The sequence below is a fragment of the Colius striatus genome, chromosome 21 (assembly GCF_028858725.1).
Source record: "Colius striatus isolate bColStr4 chromosome 21, bColStr4.1.hap1, whole genome shotgun sequence".
In the NCBI taxonomy this organism is placed as follows: Eukaryota; Metazoa; Chordata; class Aves; order Coliiformes; family Coliidae; genus Colius; species Colius striatus.
Genome location: NC_084779.1, coordinates 1,884,610 through 1,903,559, shown reverse-complemented (window position 1 = coordinate 1,903,559; position 18,950 = coordinate 1,884,610). Strand labels below are relative to the sequence as shown.

The window sequence follows — 18,950 nt, the reverse complement described above, 5'->3', positions numbered from 1 at the left end:
TTGACTTAGAGATGAGTTTTGCTTAAAGAGTTGGTTATTTTTTAATTGTCTGGACAAGTTCATCAGAAAGGCCACCCCTCCATCTCAGGATCGTGACGTGCCTCTTGTGGCTGCTTGGTCCTGTCCAAGAGTACAGTTAGTTAGTGTTTTGGAATGTGTGATGCTGTTTTCCATCTGAGCATTCAGTCAATTTCAGATGAAAAATAAAGTGGAAACGGGGAATTACTGGAAGTAATTCTCTTTAACAGCTTCCTTTTCTATATGGCACATCCCAGCCTTTTTCTGATTGCCATGCTTTTGTTCTTGTTTAGAGTTTTTCTAACTGTGTCCCCCCAGCAGTTTTCTTCTTCTATTTTGGTCTGGGAAGTTATTCTGTGTGGTGTGTATTTCAGCTGTAACTTGTGTAATCAGGGCTCGGATTGTTTACTTGGTTGCTCTCTTGGTTGTGTTACATGGAGTTAACTACGAGTTCCTTACGACACTATTATGATGAAAAAGATGGCAATATCTGGAGAAGAATTAAACATGGGAACGTGCCTGTTGGGACATTGGGAGAAAACCAATTACTTACAGGTATAAATAAATGGATACATGTTTAATGTTTTACTTAGAGCAGCTTAGAGTTAGAGAGAGACTACTGCTGAGTTATGGTTTCAACTTGGTGTGTTTTGTCATCCAAGGTCCGGGTTACCAGGCTTCCAGACTTGAAGATGTCAGTTAACGAATACGACGTTTGATCTGAGGTTTTGCCTACAGGTCTGGGAACTGACAGTGCAGAACATAGAACACAACTTCAGAAGCTGTGCAGCCACATGAACATATTGGATCATGCAGAAAACTTGGAGCCCTTGTAAGAGTTTACAAGGTTTTTTGAGCATACACTTTATGAAAAAAGAATGCTACAATTAAGGAGATGTTTTCATGATTGATATTACTGACTGTGTGTTTCGTTTGAACACAGAAACAATAGTGTTTGTAATATGTCTGCTTTCCTGTGACCGTCACAGAGAAAAATACCAACTCTAGAAGATGTCAAACTAGTATTAGATGCAGGTAGCCAAGTTTATGATAAAAAGATGGAGCCCAAATTCAAACTGTGTCACCTTGTATTGTGATCTTTGGCTTTTTTGAATGCTTACCACTAGGTGCATCGCACCAGGCAGTACAGCAGAGCATATTCGTAGAATCATAGATTGATGGGGTTTGGAAGGGACGTTCAGAGCTCATCCAGTCCAACCCCCCTGCAGAAGCAGGTCCACCTAGATCAGGTTGCATGGGAACATGTCCAGGAGGGTCCTGAAGACCTCCAAGGAAGGAGCCTCCACAACCCCTCTGGGCAGCCTGTGCCAGGGCTCCCTCACCTGAACAGGGAAATAGTTTTTTCGTATGTTTAAGTGGAACTGTTTGTGTTCCAGCTTCATCCCATCACCCCTTGTCCTGTTGCTGGCTACTATAGAAAAAAGGGATGTCCCAGCCTCCTGACACCCACCCTTGAGATATTTGTAAATATTAAGAAGATTCCCCCCCAGTCTCCTCTTTTCTAGACTAAACTCTAACTAGACTAAATTCATATTGTAATGAAAAAGAATATAACAAAAAGAAGGAAACCCAAGAAAGACAAGTGCAGGTGCTCAAAGCAGTTGCTCACTACCCGCTGACTGATGCCCAAGCTGCAGTCTGTCCTTCCCGGCACAGCATCCTACAGTATGGAGTAGCCCTTTGGCTAGTTCAGATCGGCTGTCCTCCCTTCCAGCTTGTTGTGCATTCCCTTGCTGGCACAGCAGGCTAAACTGGAAAGGACTTAAGAAAAGTGCTACTGAGCAACAACTAAACCATCATTGTGTTATCAACATCATTCTCAAACAAAATCCAAAACACAACCTTGTACCAGCTACTAGGGAGGAATTTAACTACCCCAGCCAAAACCAGGACACCTTGGCAACTTTCAGAAGTGAGGAAATATCCAGTGTAGTGGAAGCACACGTCTCACTGGGGTTTGTCTCTGGATCCTAGCACCCTTGATTTAAAGTGCTTATGAGCCAGACATCTGTAGGTGTTTTGTTCCGGCCTCTGATGAGTGGCCCCTTGTTCAGGAGGTTTTTTAGACAATTTTCAGTTTGACAATCTGTCCTTGGAAATATCATTTCAATGTCTGTGACCAAGGGTTTGTTTTCTAATATTTACAAGGAAGAGAGAAATCTCAACTGTGCTCTTTCAAAGAGTAAGTGTTGTTTCATACACAAAAAAGGTCCCTGGAGTACCAGCATGGGCCTCGCCGGGCTGTCTCAGAGCTGGGCAAGTTAGTTAAAGCTGTTGTTTCTGTGATGCCAAACGTATTTAAACCATTTCTTTAAAAATTGTCTCTTTGGTGTTCAGAAGCATGAAGGAGGATGTAGCTGGTGCAGAGAATGTGTCCGGTCCCAAGGAAGTGTTAATACAAGAAAATTCTACTGAGAACTCTGATTCTTCTACAATTACTTCTGGGAATTATCCATGTGGCAAACGTTTTCATGATTCTAAAAACTCCAAAACATGAAAGGTGCTAAAATGTCAACCTAGAGGTGACTTTAGCAAAGGCAGACTTCTCTTGAGTATACAGAATAGCACCATATAGCTCGTGTTTACAGCAAGCCACAAACACCTTATGATTAGCACCCTGGACATGTTGCCAGAGGAAGCCACCTTAATGTAAATTTTTGTCAGCTAAATCATCTCTAGCTCACATATAGTGCAGCCAAGTCCCCAGACAGCTGAGAGTCTTTGCAGCTGTCCTTTTCCTTCGCGTTCCTCAAAGACGGTATCACAGCCAGAACAAGAGTCTAAGGGTGGGTTTTTCATTGGAGCTTCTGATCCCTTGGGCTCTGCAGTTTCTTTTTACCAGAACTCATGTATATTAGTGATTCCCTGCGAGCTGCTGTTGGACATCTGCTGCCTCAGGGCATGGGGCAGTTCTGGGCTTCTGGGTTCTGTTTCCACAGAGCGCTGGTGGAAAGAGGATTTGCTCAGTGGCTGGACTACCAGCCGTGTCCCGGATGGCTCCGCAAGTCTCTACAGAGGCAGACAGGAGCAAATCCTGCCAAGCCCGGCTGCAGCTGATGTTTTTCTGTATCTAGCAACCCTGTAAATATCCTCCAGAATAAAGTCAGATATTGTCCAAAAACACCTCTGGAAGCCAAGGGAGCTTTAGAGAAGCTTTTCCGCCCCAGCATGTCCCGTGTGAAGTTGTGGCTGCCGTTGTGTCAGTTGCAGATACAGCAGAGGAGAAGTCTGCCCCCCACTGTGATGTATTGATGGCCTCTTTAAAACACATTGTTGAGAATGCTGTTCAGCGGGAATTAAGGCTACTGAATGCACCAGCCTAACTGGCCTTGCTGTTGGTAAAGCAGTTCACTAGCCCCAACCCTGTGAGCTACAGGGGAAGCTTCTGGCAACTCTTTGTGTTTAAAGAAGCCACCCCTGTACCTCTCCCCCTACCAAAAAACCTGGCCCAGGCAAAACTACTCTAAACCCCAACGGAAGGAGTTCAGAGGGCAGCAGGACAGAAAGAGGTGAGGGTAGGACACGGTCAACCAAACCCAGTGTGAAGAGGAGCAAAGAGCTGAGCCCACCATGTGAACCCAAGGAGCAGACAGCGCTGACCAAGAGCCCCCTCCCACTGATGGCCCTCACGGGGCCTCCTTTAGGGAATCCAAAGCCCTTTATACCACTAAAAAACACCCGACTCAGATGACAACCCGTGGGGCTCCCAACTCTGCACCACAGCTCTGCGTTTGCTCCTCCCAGACGTGCTCACACCACCCGTGAGGGAGAAGCAGCAGAGACACGGAGCCAAAGTGGCAACGTCCCGCCCCAGAAGGAAGCCAGGCCAGAGGCAGCCGCCCCACAGCCCCGTGGCTCCCTCCTGAGCTGCAGCCACCGTCCCCTGCGCAGAGATGGCTCCAGCAGCAAGGCCCAAGTCAGCAGCAGGAGAGAGGGACCCGGCCCTGCCGCAGCAATTCCTGACCCGGGAGGTCTCCAGGAGCCCTTCGAGCTGCTGTCACCCCTCTCTGGGGCTGGACTCGCTCCCCTCTTCCCGGGGGGGGTTGGAGCAGGACACGAAGTTTTGGGGTGACCGAACGACCCCCGCGAGCGACAGCGCGAGCAGGGCACGAGTGCGGGCTCCCGCGGGGCACGCTGGGAAGCCGAGGCCCTGCCCCCTCCGCCGCACGGCGCCGCACGGCAGGACCAGGACGGGCAGTTGAAGCTCTGCTGTTAACCACCCAAGTGGCTTCTGCTACATTTTTATCCCACTGCTCCCATGCCCCATTGCCCAGTGCTCTGCACAGAGAATCATGGAATCACAGAATGGTGGGGTTTGGAAGGGACCTTTAGAGCTCATCCAGTCCAACCCCCTGCAGAAGCAGCTCCCACCTAGATCAGGTCACACAGGAACGTGTCCAGGCGGGTCTTGATGACCTCCCAGCAAGGGGCATCCACACGGTCCCTGGGCAGCCTGAGCCAGGGCTCCCTCACCTCACTGTAATATAATTTTTTCGTATGTCTCAATGGAACTTTTTGTGTTCCAGCTTCATCCCATCACCCCTTGTCCTGTTACTATCTACTATAGAAACGAGGGATGTCCCAGCCTCCTGACACCCACCCTTTAGATATGTATAAATGTTAATAAGGTCTCCCCTCAGTCTCCTCTTCTCCAGACTAAACAGCCCCAGGTCCCACAGCCTTTCCTCATATGAAAGATGTTCCATTCCCCTGATCATCTTGGTGGCCCTGCACTGGCCTCTCTCCAGCTGTTCTCTGTCCCTCTTAAGCTGAGGAGCCCAGAACTGGACACAGGACTCCAGATGAGGCCTCCCCAGGGAAGAGTAGAGAGGGAGAAGAACCTTGACCTGCTGCCCACACTCTCCTTGGTGCATCCCAGGATGCTTTTTCTTCACCTTCAAGGTGGAGTTTGAGTGACTTTAGTCACATAAACACACAATAACCTCCAAAGCTTATTAGGATTGGTGTAAAATTCTCTTGCCTTGCATTTAAAGCTGTGAGTTACAAAGAATTCAGGGCACAGGCTCAAGGAGTGGTGGCACCTCAGAGGCCGGTGGCCTTCAGGACAGAGGTGTATTTTGGTATTATAATGACATTATCATGAGCAAAGTGCACCCAAAGGGCAGGTTTGACAGACCTTTGGCTCAGGGTACTAAAATGCTGCTTATCAGCTCTAGAGGAGCATCTCCTTCCCATGTATCACCGCAGAGTCTGACCACAGAGCCTCCCCTCTGCTCCACACTCCATGGAGTATTTGCAGGGAATTACTGTGTTGTGGATTCCTCACTGACCAGGAGCAGCTGTATCCACCCTGTGAGCCTTCTTCATTTTATCCCTTTCCTTAACTGGTGAGCAATGCTGATGTTTAATGTGTGCTTTAATACCAGTTTCAATGTAAGTTTTCATTTCCAGGGCACTTCAGTAATCATGCCACACCCCCCCTTTAGCTGGACTCCCCCTTGGTGCCCCACACGGAATCCCCCACGCCCAGCATCCGTAACCAGCGGCTCTGTGACATCAGCCCCGGGGCCGAGGTGCTGTGGGCAGCGTGAGCACTGCAGGCACAGCATCGGCCCCGCTGTTGGTGGTCACCAGCACTTTCTGGCCACGTGCTACTAGACATGATGAAGCTCCTGCTCATCCTCACCCTGCTGGCTCTGTACTGCAGGCCTGCAAGCGGCTCATGGGAAGGCTGTGGGTAAGTGGCTCTAGGAGGGAGCTTGGGCAGCCCTTACAGCGTCCACTGGTGCCCCGTGGCCAAGCCACAGCTCCCCAAAGCCCACGGTGAGGGAGCCAGGCTACGGGGCTAAGGCAGGAGCCAGGGCTAAGGGCTCCCTGCCCCGCTGTCCACGCAGCACCCGGTGTGGAGGGCAGACGGCTGCCCTGCAGCCCGAGCAGCAGCGAGCCCTGGAGCAGGACACTCGTGACTTTCTGCTTCCAGGGCGAGCTGCGGGCGCCAGCTCAAGGCTTCTTCCTCTGGGCCGTTGCGCGTCGTGGGTGGCACAAATGCGGCTCCGGGGACCTGGCCCTGGATCGTCAGCCTCCAGCGCCCCTGGGGAAAACGCACCAAGCATTTCTGTGGAGGGTCCCTCATCAACCCACAGTGGGTGCTCACAGCAGCCCACTGCTTTGACAAGTTCAGGTGAGGAGGAGCAGGGAAGGGGCATCCCTACACCACTGCTGCCGCTCCCGTCCCGTTCCCACGCAGCAGCCAGCGCCGGGGCGCTGCCCAGCCCAGCACAGAGCCGTGCTCGGCACACGCTGGGCTGGTGCTGCTGCTCGCCAGCGGCCTGGGGCTGGCCATTCCTGGAGCCCTTGGTGAGCAGGAGGCAGGCAAGTGCTCCCTCTGAGCCCTCTGCTCTCCATCTGCCCTCCAGGAAAATCGCCAAGTGGCGCGTGGTGATCGGGACCACAAAGTTGTCTCAGCTGGACCCCGAGGCCCAAGTGCGACGCATCAAGCGGCTGCTGCGTCACGAGGCCTACTGGCAGGCCACAGCTGAGAATGACATTGCTGTGCTGGAACTGGACCAGCCCATCCAGTGCAATGAGCACGTCCAGCTGGCCTGTTTGCCTCAACCCGATGACGTGAAGCTGTCGGAGCTGAAAAACTGCCAGGTGGCTGGTTGGGGATCCACAGTTGCACGATGTGAGTTCCCCTTGTAAAAGCATTTGTGTCCCGAGGCCTGGCACGCTGGGGAGACGGGTTGGGCGTGAGGAGAGCCAAGGCGAGAGCCACAGTCAGGCTGTGGGGACATCAGGCTGCAGACGGGGGTCTGAGCCACTGTCCAAAGCCAGACTGAAGGGAAAGACGTGTCTGGTGTGTCTATGGCTAGGTGCAAAGCCGAGGCCCAGGGAAGGGCTTTCCCAGACAGGGGAGGGCAAGTGGCCCAGAGCTGCTGGGGGCTAATTCCTTGCTGTGCTCACAGCCACAGAGCCAGAAATATCCGATGTGCTGCAGGAGGCCAAGGTTCACCTCATCGATACCAAGCTCTGTAACAGCAGCCAGTGGTACACAGGGGCTGTGCACAGCTACAACCTGTGTGCCGGGTACCCACAGGGTGGTATCGACACCTGCCAGGTAGGAGCAGCTACGAGTCACCCCCTGCAGCACCCACAGCCCTGTCCCAACACTGCTGGGGCTTCCCTCCCCTTCCCCATCATCATCTCCTTGCCCAGGGCCCCTTGCCTTGTCCCACACACCCATCGCGTGTAATTGGCAGCCCTTAGGTCCAGAGCCCAGTGCTAGAACCTCTGTCTTCCACACATCCAGCATCCCTGTGCTGACAGCAGCCACCCAACACTCCCTTCCTCCTCTCTGCTCTGCTGTAGGGTGACAGTGGTGGTCCCCTCGCCTGCCAAGACAGCCACGCTGACTACTACTGGGTTGTTGGACTGACCAGCTGGGGGAAAGGCTGTGCAAGAGAAAAACAGCCTGGGATCTACACCAGCACTCGGCACTTTTATAACTGGATCCTGGAGCACATGGGATGGCACCAAGAAGAGGCAGCAGCTCCTCCACTGTCACAGCCTGTGTCCACCTCAGCCCCCTCTAAGACACCAAGGCCAGGTGCAACACAACCAGGCAGCTGCACGTCCTGTGCCTTTGCATGCCGGAAGGCGTTGAAGTTCCTCAGTTTGCTGCGGGGGCTCCTGCGGTTCCTGATGGGAAGAGGGGCTTGAGCAGCAGCGTGGCCAGGACCCAGCGCAGGCTGCGCTGTGCCACCACCATTTCCCCCTGGGGCACTGCCCGCTGCTCCAAGGGCAGCCCCTGTGTCCCACACTTGCTCTGTCCTCCCCGCGCTCCTCTCAGCACACACAAAGGCTGAAGGAGACTTAGTGTAGTCAATAAAGCTGCCTGTTTGCACAGCACGTTGTGCCTCAGTCCATCGCTCAGTCCCTGTGGAGCTGGGCTCATTTACAGCTGCATTAAAGTTGGTGTGTTGGAATCACAAGAAATTTTAGGAGCAACCTGTCATCAGCACAAAAGAGACACAGAACTTGTGGAGAGTGGCCAGCGCAGGGCCACCAAGATGATCAGGGGACTGGAACATCTTCCATACGAGGAAAGGCTGCGGGAACTGGGGCTGTTTAGTCTGGAGGAGACTGAGGGGAGAGCTCATTAACATTTACAAATACCTCACTGCTGGGTGTCAGGAGGTCGGGACATCCCTTTTCCTATGGTACGTAGCAACAGGACAAGCTGCTGCTCGGGGCTGGTTTGTTCTCCCCCAGCACTGCCAGGTCCCTCTCCTGGAGCTGCTCTCCAGCAGCTCAGCCCCAGCCTGGGCTGGTGCTGGGCTTGTTCCTGCCCAGCTGCACTACTCTGCCCTTGCTGCCCCTCAGCAGGTTCCTCTGTGCCCAGCTCTCCCTGCCGGGCAGCTCAGGCTCTGGGCACTCAGCCAGTGCTCCCAGTGTGGTGCCAGCAGGGAACTCGCTGAGGGTCCCTCTGGGCCCTCCCCCAGCTCCCTGACGGAGCTGTTGAACCAGAGCGGCCCCAGCGCCCATCCCTGCGGAACTCCGCTCTGTGCCGCTGAGCACTGTGAATCTTCTCTTTCCAGGGCGAGAATCCTCTCACAGAGACCCCGAGGACAAAGACGAGCCCGAGGGAGGAGGAGGAGGAGCCGGCACGCGAGCAGGGCACGAGCGCGGGCTCCGCGCGGGGCACGCTGGGAACCCGAGCCCCCCCCCCCCCCCCCCCCCGCCGCACGGCGCCTCCTGCCAGGCGCCGCCGCACAACTACAACTCCCGGCAGGCACCGCGGCTCCCGCCCGCAGCTTTGGCCGGCAGCGAGGCGCTGGGGGTGATGGGAAATGGAGGCTGCGGGGCGCCAACGAGCCTCCGCACCTCGTTCTTCATCAGCTCAGCCTGTTCCTGCTGCGGTGCTTCCTACAACACACAGCTCACATCACACGTTACTTGTCCACAAGGTTCAGTCTCCTCGAGGCACACATCGAGTCTCCCCATCCTTTCTCATCACCCACCAAGCACAGCCAGGCTCCTGGGCACAGACCATCCCACCAGTGGGTTTGCCCTTTCCCACGGGAGCTGCAGCCCATCCTGCCTTCCCCAGCCACTGCCCTGGCTGCACTCCAGGGACCTCTTCTCCTCCCACAGCGTGCAGGGGTTTTGTTTGGGCAGGACCAGGACGGTCAGTTGAAGCTCTGCTGTCAACCACCCAAGTGCAGAAGCAGCTCCCACCTAGATCAGGTCACACAGGAACGTGTCCAGGCGGGTCTTGATGACCTCCCAGCACGGGGCATCCACACCGTCCCTGGGCAGCCTGAGCCAGGGCTCCCTCACTGAAACACTGGAAGAGTTTTTTCCTATGTTGAAATGGAACTTTTTGTGTTCCAGCTTGATCCCATCACCCCTTGTCCTGTTGCTAGATACCATGGGAAAAAGTGCTGCCCCAGCGTCCTGACACCCACCATTGAGACAGTTGTCAATATTCATAAGATCTCTCCTCAGTCTCCTCTTCTCCAGACTAAACAGCCCCAGGTCCCGCAGCCTCTCCTCATATGAAAGATGCTCCAGTCCCCTTGTTAGCATTACTGTATATGGAAAGTTAGAAGCAGTTAGGCTAAGGTCTGTATCGAGGCCTAGTGAGCAGTGTGGGATGTTGATGTAACCTAGCAGTCTAGGGAACTAGTGGGGCATGCTGAGCTTGTGCATTCTTGCTTAAACAAAGCAAAGAGATTAGTGAAGAATGCTGAGCGCTGAATCTTGTTTTTCTCAAAGAAATCGTTATTGAATGTTTACCTGTTTGTTATCTATGGAAATTTCTGGCTGTGGATTCAGATAAGCGTTGTCTCAAGTAACTACATGAAAGAGCACGACATAATCCTAAAGTCTAAGAAAACTGGTAAACATCACGGGGACCTGATGAAGTAATCATTTGTGGAAAGTATATAAACTCTGTGAAATTTTCTGTTAGTGGGGGCTCTGACTTTGGACACTAGTCCTCAGGTCCCCAGGGCCCTCAATAAAGCACCGCATGAAACGACCTCGGTTGTTTTGTGTTTTCCTTCGGGAACGGGCAGCAGTTTTCTGGCGGCCGCGGCAGGACTCGGAAGGTGGCTGGGGCGGTTCGCGTGCTGATTTACTCCACGCCGGCACCGAGAGTTTCTCGGGGAGTCATCGGTTCGTGCCCGACCCCCGCACCTGGCGGACGACTGCTATAAGGTAAGCCCATAGGTGCTTTATTTTCTGGTATGGGTGCCTGCTCATAAGACGAGGCGGCGATCCTCGCTGAGTTGGGCTGAGATGTCTTGGTGGATGCCCAGGCGCCGGCTGTAAGACGCGGCGAAAGCTGCGCAGGTCCGGCACTTGCCCCTCGCGGCGTCGAGAAGTGGCAAGTTGGTTTGGTACTGGGTATTGGTTTTGTGGGTTTTGTTTGTATTGTTACAGTGTTTGTGTTTGCTGTTATTTTGTCTGCTGTTATTTTGTTTCGTGAATACTTGAAATGATGCCGCTTAAAACTTTTAAGGCGTTAGTTCAGTCTAATAGTAAAATCCCAGGAAACACCCCATTAGGATGTTTGCTGGGAAGATGGAGGAGTGCTGGATTTCATCAGGATTTGAATAAGGGTAAAACGATAAACTATTGTAATCATTGGTGGCCTTTATATGAGTCAGAAGGGGGACCTGCGTGGCCCCTAAACGGTACTGTCGATCCGGGTATTGTATCGCCTTTGATGCAGTATTTACGGGACAATGAGAAATGGGATGAGATCCCGTATTTGGATTTGTTTTATTATTTGGGGCGAAAACTGGATTGGCAGAAGGAATGTGGTATTTTAGTTTTGGAAACAAAGGAATTAGGGTGTAGTGAATGGAAGAAGAGATCTATGTGTGTTAAGTGTTTAGCTGCCTCCTCTGGTCCAGAGGAAGATTTATCGTTATTAGTTGCTCATAGTGGACAGGGTCCCTCTGCTCCACCCTATGTTCCACCTCAGATGGAACAGGATAGTGAGGACGATGATAATGAGGAGGAAGAAGAGGATGAAGATGAGGACACCAGGAACTTGGATAAAATGTTAGAAGTTGCGTGGAAGGTTTATAATAGTAGGGGGAAAAGAATCAGCTAAGCGGCAACAAGCAGGTATACTGGCTGTAATTCAACAATCAGGAGGACAAAGGGGCCGAGGTCGTGGTAGGGGAGGCCCTGCCCAAGGAAGAGGTGGTTATGGTCAGGGAAGAGGGGGATTTCGAATGGGAAACCTTAACCAAGGAAAGCTAGGTTCTAATCAGTGTGCTTTTTGTCGATAGATAGGACATTGGAAAAATGAATGTCCTGTGAAAAATGGAATGGGGGGTGGCGCCGGGACAATGGGTAGTTATCCTATGCCTCCGGCAGATGTCGCCCAAGCCCTGGTTTTGGGGAATTACCAAAATCAGAGCTGACTAGAGCAAGGGTTAAAGGTAAGGTTAGAAATAAATGGTAAAGAACAGGAATTCACAGATGATACAGGAGCTACTTATTCAGTTCTCAACAAAAGACTGGGACCAATAAGTGATACCACCGTACAGGTGGTAGGGGCTCTGGGTCAGCTGGAAGAAAGACCATTTTTGCAGCCTCTAAATTTGAAATTTGGGGGAAAGGAATTGGATCATCAATTTTTTTATATGCCCAATTGTCCCAAGCCCCTGTTTGGGAGGGATTTATTGTCTTTGTTAAACGTGAAAATAATATTTGAAAATGGGAGAGTAAAATTGGAGATTCCAAATGAAGAAATTGGGAAAAATTTTGTAATAAAGGAAATAGAACCTACTCCCATTCCAGAAGAAATAGATCAGGCAGTTGTACCCTGGGTATGGGAAACAGGGACCCCAGGAAAGTCAAAAGCTGCCCAGCCTGTTGTTGTAGAACTAAAGGAAGGAGCCCAGCCGGTTAGGGTTAGACAATATCCAATGAAGTTGGAGGCTAGGAAAGGAGTGGCTCCACTGATAACCCAATTTGTGATTCAAGGAATTTTACAGGAATGTGAATCTGAGTCTAACACTCCTATTTTTCCTGTAAGTAAGCCTAATGGTAAATATAGGCTAGTGCAAGATTTAAGGGCCATAAATGAAATTGTAAAGGACATTCACCCAGTGGTTGCTAACCCTTATACTCTGTTAACATCTGTGTCGGAAAGGTCTAAATGGTTTACAGTAATTGATTTGAAAGACGCCTTCTTCTGCATCCCGCTGGCATTACCAAGTAGGAAGTATTTTGCATTTGAATGGGAAGATCCAAATTCGGGAAGGAAGAAACAATTGACATGGACACGGCTTCCACAGGGTTTCAAAACCAGCCCCACTATTTTCAGGAAATCAATTAGCCAAAGAGTTGGAGGAATGGAAGACCGAACAGGTAAGAGAATCTCCATTCTCTTATGTGATTTTGCAGTATGTGGATGATATTCTGTTGGCAACTGAGGAAAAGGAAGTTTGCCTGAAGCTTACAATTGCCTTACTGAAAATGCTGGGACAAGCAGGATATCGAGTATCTAAGGAAAAGGCCCAGCTCCTCAAAGAGAGTGTTCTTTATTTGGGATGTGAATTAATGCAAGGTCAGAGACGATTGGGCACAAACAGAACTGAGGCAATATGTGCCATACCCCTTCCAAGGAATCAGCAGGAACTGAGATCATTTTTAGGAATGATTGGTTGGTGTAGACTGTGGATTCTAAATTTCGGATTGTTAGCCAAACCCTTGTATGAGGCTTTGAAGGAGCCCCAATTGGAATGGAGTCCACAAAGGAAAAGAGCCTTTCAGGAGCTAAAACAAGCTCTGAAAGAAGCGCCTGCCTTAGGGTTGCCGGACTTAAATAAGGATTTTCAGCTTTATGTAAATGAAAGGCAGAATCTGGCTCTGGGAGTGTTGACCCAGAAAATAGGGTCATGGAAACGCCCAGTGGGATATTTTTCAAAACAACTGGACAATGTTAGTGCTGGGTGGCCGTCATGCTTGAGGGCAGTTACGGGCCACAGTGATCCTCATACAGGAAGCCCGAAAACTGACTTTGGGAAGGAAAATGGAGGTCTTTGTGCCCCATATGGTCTTGGCTGTCCTGGAACAAAAGGGGGGTCACTGGTTATCATCCAGCAGAATGTTACAATATCAAGCTATATTAAGAGAACAAGATGATGTGGAACTTAAGATAACTAACCATGTCAACCCAGCAGAATTTCTTCGCAGCAAACAGGAAGAAGGGGAGCTGGTTCATGACTGTGTAGAAACAATTGAACAGGTGTATGCGAGCCGAGCAGACCTAAAGGACACACCGATAGAAGATTCAGATTGGGATCTCTTTACCGATGAATCTAGCTTTGCGTAAAATGGAACCAGGTATGCGGGATATGCGGTGGTCACAGCTGCACAAGTGATTGAAGCAAAGGCTTTAGCCCCTGGGACATCTGCTCAAAAGGTAGAGATAATTGGACTTACCGGTGCATTAATTTTGAGTACTGGAAAAAAGGTAAATGTATGGACTGACTCGAAATATGCCTTTGGAGTTGTACATGTTCATGGTGCCTTGTGGAAAGAACGGGGACTGTTAAAATCACAAGGGACTATGATAAAACATAGATTGGAAGTTCTCGCCCTGTTGGATGCGGTACATAAACCAGAAAAGGTAGCAGTAATGCACATCAGGGGACATTGTAAAGAAGAAGGAAAGATATATCGAGGGAATGAACTAGCAGACATCACTGCTAAAGAAGCTGCTCGACAGGTTTGGACTCAGATGGCTTTAATACCAACCAAGGTGAGCCCTGTTTCTCGTCATATGATTCGGGGACCGAGCTATTCTGCCGATGATGAGAAATTGGCGACATATCTAAAGGCCCAGAAGAATGCAATTGGATGGTATGTAACGACAATGGGACAAGTGGTGGTGCCCAAAAATGTTATGAAGTCCATATTAGAGACTGAACACAATAAATGCCATTGGGGAGCGGAGGTGTTGGTAAAATTTTTGAAAAAGGAAATAATTTCCAACCAAATGTTAACGCTGGCGAAAAGGGTGAATGCCATGTGCCCAGTTTGTTTAAAGAATAATCCTATTGTAAGGAAACAGGTGCAGTTGGGAAAATTACAAATAGGACCAGAGCCTGGAGATTGTTGGCAAGTCGACTTTTCAGAACTTCCAAGGGCTCAGGGAATTAAATACCTGTTGGTGTATGTGTGCACCTTTTCGGGGTGGCCAGAAGCTTTCCCTTGTAGAACAAACCAAGCAAAGGAAGTGGTGAAAACTTTGTTGAAAGAAATAATACCTAGATTTGGAGTACCACTGGGATTATCATCAGATAGAGGCCCACATTTTGTGGCAGGGATAGTTCAGGAGGTGGCTAGGATGCTAGACATTACCTGGAATTTACACACTCCATGGAGACCCCAGTCTAGTGGTCAAGTAGAAAGGATGAACCAAACATTGAAAAATCAGATCAAAAGGATATGTCAGGAGGCCAAACTTCAGTGGCCCCAAGCTTTGCCGTTAGCGTTACTTAGGATTAGGATAAAGCCTAGGGAAAGGATAGGAGTAAGTCCGTACGAGATACTGTACGGCAAGCCTTATCATGCCACCGTGTTAAAAGGAGACCCGCATGTATCGGGAGACCAGGTGATTTTTAACTATGTTATGTCACTTAACAGAGTTCTCAACGCCTTACGGGGTGCCCTTCAATGGAATCGGCCGCTCCCGCTGGAAAATCCAGTGCATGATATTCAACCAGGAGATCAGGTCTATGTGACGAATTGGTTCACAGACTCACTGAGAGAGACATGGGACGGTCCCCATCAAGTGATCTTGACAACTTTCACAGCCATAAAGGTAGCGGGAATCGACGCTTGGATCCACTACACTCGAGTCAAGAAGGTTCCAACCGAATGGGAAACCCAAGTGGTATCCCCCACTCGAATGATATTTCGAGCCAAACCGCATTCTTAACTGTTGTACTGTTGATATTATTGAAAATGGTATCGGTCAATGGATTTGTATTTGTCACTGTTATAGAACCTGTGGTTACTGTCATGGAAGGGATGGATGTCAATTTAACCTGTGACAATTTAACCTGTGACATTGCTGATGACCGAGGAGCTGGAGCCGAGGAAATAATTGCGATTTGGAAACAAGGACAAACCAGATTGACTGCAAGTATTGTTACTGTTTGGAATAAGGATACCCAAAAAGGAAGTGTTACCTTGCAATTGACTAATTTAACGTCAGGAGAAGCAGGAGTATACATGTGTTTGGTGTTAATTCGGGAAAATTTTGATTATAAGCGAATAGATTTGAGAGTAGTACCTTGGTCCCCGATTTAGGAAGGAGTAGAAGTAATACCAAAAATAGCTTCAATGGATATGTGGGATGGCCCACCCTTGAGGATAAACTGTGCTTTTACTTCACAAAGAGAATGTGAAGCCCCGGTTCCAGTTAAATGGTGGAAAATGGGACCTCAAGGATTGTGGGATAGGATCGAGGAAGGAATCAGTTGGTGGAATGTAGGGAACAGAGGGATAGGATGGCTGAATTATACTCAACCTCTGTTGGGTAAGGTGGATGGACAATATCTATGTGTAGTTGTATGTGGACCCTACTCTAATTATGGAAAAAGAAATGTGCAGGGCCGACCTCATTTGAATCAAGGAATTAGGGCCACACAAGGGGTGTATCAGGCCAACGAAGGGAAAATAGTTATTTTAACATATAAAGTGAATCCCAGAATGAGTTTTTCAGATTTTGGGTGGTGGTTTGGAGATAGCAGTATACAGCCTGGAAGGAAATATCGGATAGAGAAGAGGTTAGGCGGCACCATAGTATTAATAATAAATGACGTACAGTCAGATGATGAAGGGATGTATTGGTGTTGGATGGCCAGGGGTGCGTGGTGGGCCCACTCTAGGATGTTAGTATCATTAATTAGAGGCAAATATAGCCGAAGGAGAATACGGGATCTAGGAAATGGGACAATAAACTTCCATCGAGATGAAGGACGGGAAAACTTAGTGGTCGGGTTGATTAGAGATTTTGGAATGATTCAGAATGTATCTAAGATTACAGCATGTTTGCCACTACCTCAGGCTGCAGGTGAACCTATACTCTGGGGAATTATTCCATTAACAAGCATGCCAGAAACCTCTGTTAATTTTACTTGGAACTGCAGGCAAGTATCAATAAAGTATGAAGAGTGGACAAATGGGTGTTTAATACAGTGGGATTTAACGGAAAAGGAGTGTAGATCATTGTCGGGGTATTATAGATGGGTTAGAACAGGTCCTTATGGGAGAGGTGGCAGTATTAAAGGTCGCTGTACAGTAGATGGTACTATTCCAATAATTGGATATTGGTGTAGTAGCACAAAAATAAAAGTTGAAAAGATTAGGAATGAAGAGATCTACCAGAATGTTACACAACAACAAACTTTGGAAGATGAATGGGACACAGTATGGGGACCTGGTTTGTTGGAATCATATAGTTACCTAGGTCCAGTACAATGGTGTACACAACGGACAGGGGAGAAAGATCAGACTCACGATGGTGTGATGGCTACATACACCTCCGTGAGACCATCCAGAGATCAGAAAGAAATATGGAACTGTACGAAAGTTTTTATTTATGACTCCCCAGAGAGTCAGATAGGTTTAGTCCCTGTTAGAGTTCTGCTGAAATGGGGGTGTGAATGTCGGGGATACAATCATACGATTAAAGACAAAATAAAGGGAGATGTACATGAGAAAAGGATGTATGGAAAAAGGGTCATTAATTGTAAATCCACCACAATCAGAAGTCCAGGAAACTTAGTTTGGGTTATGGGTCATGGGCAATGGACCACCCATTTACCATTTGATGGTCCAGTAACTCAAATAACCTTGGGAGTTCCCACATGATGCCCATTTTGGAGACAATCTAAATTAGAAACAAGGATAGCTCGGAAGAAAAGGGAAATAGGTGATGATATCAAGGTAGAAGATGAGTGGCATGAACCAAGTGATGGAGTAAACTTTGGCTGGGCTTTAGAGTCTTTGTTTGCACAGGTTGCATCTTACCGTAATAGGGAAATGTTGTATAAGCTACTGGGCCAAACTAAAAGATTAGCAGCAGCCACCAAGAAAGGGTTTAAGGATATGAATTTGCAGCTACAGGCAACTAGCAGAATGACTTTGCAGAATAGAATGGCCTTAGACATGTTGCTGCTGCGGGAACATGGGGTCTGTGGTTACCTGAGCAAAAGAATTGATCACTGCTGTATCCATATTCCAAACATGACAATCGAAGTAGAAAAAGATATTTTACAATTGGAGAAGGTTGAAACCGAAGCCAAAGAAATTGAAGAAGAAGCTCAACATAATTGGATAGGAGCAATATTTGATTCATTGGGACTCCAGGTCTCTGGGTGGATTTCCTCAGTCATCCAATATGTAATTATGTTTGTTATACTACTGATGATAATTTATATAGTTTACAAGTGTATTTTAGGAACCATCACCAGAGAAAAGCTCAACACCTGCAGATTAATGAATGCGATGACCAGAAATGGAACTGGAAATGGGTCTCCTCCTCCATCATATAAGGAAACCACTACTTGAGACACGGACAATAGAAACAGATGATGTTGAGCATCCTTGCAAGATAGAAGAATGCTCAAAAGGGGGGACTTGTTAGCATTACTGTATATGGAAAGTTAGAAGCAGTTAGGCTAAGGTCTGTATCGAGGCCTAGTGAGCAGTGTGGGATGTTGATGTAACCTAGCAGTCTAGGGAACTAGTGGGGCATGCTGAGCTTGTGCATTCTTGCTTAAACAAAGCAAAGAGATTAGTGAAGAATGCTGAACCCAAACCTTGTTTTTCTCAAAGAAATCGTTATCTCGAATGTTTACCTGTTTGTTATCTATGGAAATTTCTGGTTGTGGATTCAGATAAGCGTTGTCTCAAGTAACTACATGAAAGAGCACGACATAATCCTAAAGTCTAAGAAAACTGGTAAACATCACGGGGACCTGATGAAGTAATCATTTGTGGAAAGTATATAAACTCTGTGAAATTTTCTGTTAGTGGGGGCTCTGACTTTGGACACTAGTCCTCAGGTCCCCAGGGCCCTCAATAAAGCACCGCATGAAACGACCTCGGTTGTTTTGTGTTTTCCTTCGGGAACGGGCAGCACAGTTCTGGGCTCCTTAGTTCCAGAAGGACAGGGAGCTCCTGGAGACAGTTCAGCACAGGGCCACAGAGATGATGGAGTGGAGCATCTCCCTTGTGATGAAAGGCTGAGGGAGCTGGGGCTCTTGAGCTTGGAGGAGACTGAGCAGTGACCTCATTCATGTTGACAAAGCCATAAAGGCTGCGTGTGAGGAGGATAGAGCCAGGCTGTGCTCTAGGACAAGGGGCAATGGGTACAAGCTGGAACGTAAGAGCTTCCAAAGAAACACACCTCTTCAGTGTTCAGGTGAGGCCGCACTGGCAGGGGCTGCCCAGATGGGCTGTGGACTCTCCTCTGGAAACATTCCAAACCCATCTGGATCGGTTCCTGTGTGACCTACTCTAGGTGGTCCTGCTCTGGCAGGGGGGTTGCACTGGATGAGCTTTCCAGGTCCCTTCCAACCCTTAAAATGACGTGACTTACCTAGATCTTGTGAAATGTATTAATAGCCTTGTAAAAACTTGAAGCAAGGTACGTACAAAGAGTGTGATGGGGTAGCCAATGAACTGAGAGTGCTTCTTCACAATCTCCTTGATTTGCCACTCTTCCAGGTATTCAGTCTGATCTTCCTTCAGATGCAGGATGACTTTTGTTCCAGGGCCCAAAGGTTCACCTAGAACGGTGTTGACGGCTTTAATTTGTGCAGCAGAAGCCTACGCTTTGACTTTGGAATGAATATTAAAGCAGATTTTCTTTGACTAAGTCCTGCAGTATCTTTACTGGGAGAAGG

At 48.9% G+C, this 18,950-nt stretch overlaps 1 protein-coding gene across 1 annotated transcript; it reads left to right on the top strand.

The window, feature by feature from the left end:
• The first annotated feature begins 3,932 nt into the window (after positions 1-3,932).
• Positions 3,933-7,719, top strand: LOC133627507 (acrosin-like). The gene is made up of 6 exons (XM_062013247.1): positions 3,933-4,010; positions 5,487-5,587; positions 5,981-6,181; positions 6,417-6,685; positions 6,966-7,117; positions 7,369-7,719. The coding sequence occupies exons 1-6, from the start codon at positions 3,933-3,935 to the stop codon at positions 7,717-7,719; spliced, it is 1,152 nt and encodes a 383-aa protein (XP_061869231.1).
• The last annotated feature ends 11,231 nt before the right edge of the window (positions 7,720-18,950 follow it).

Excerpts from the sequence above, each read along its gene's own strand:
- LOC133627507 (XM_062013247.1), top strand. The coding sequence starts at position 3,933 with ATGGCTCCAGCAGCAAGGCCCAAGTCAGCAGCAGGAGAGAGGGACCCG. Across the intron at positions 4,011-5,486 it reads AGCAATTCCTGACCCGGGAG|CTGGACTCCCCCTTGGTGCC; the intron begins GTCTCCAGGAGC and ends CCCCCCCTTTAG. Across the intron at positions 6,182-6,416 it reads CACTGCTTTGACAAGTTCAG|GAAAATCGCCAAGTGGCGCG; the intron begins GTGAGGAGGAGC and ends TCTGCCCTCCAG.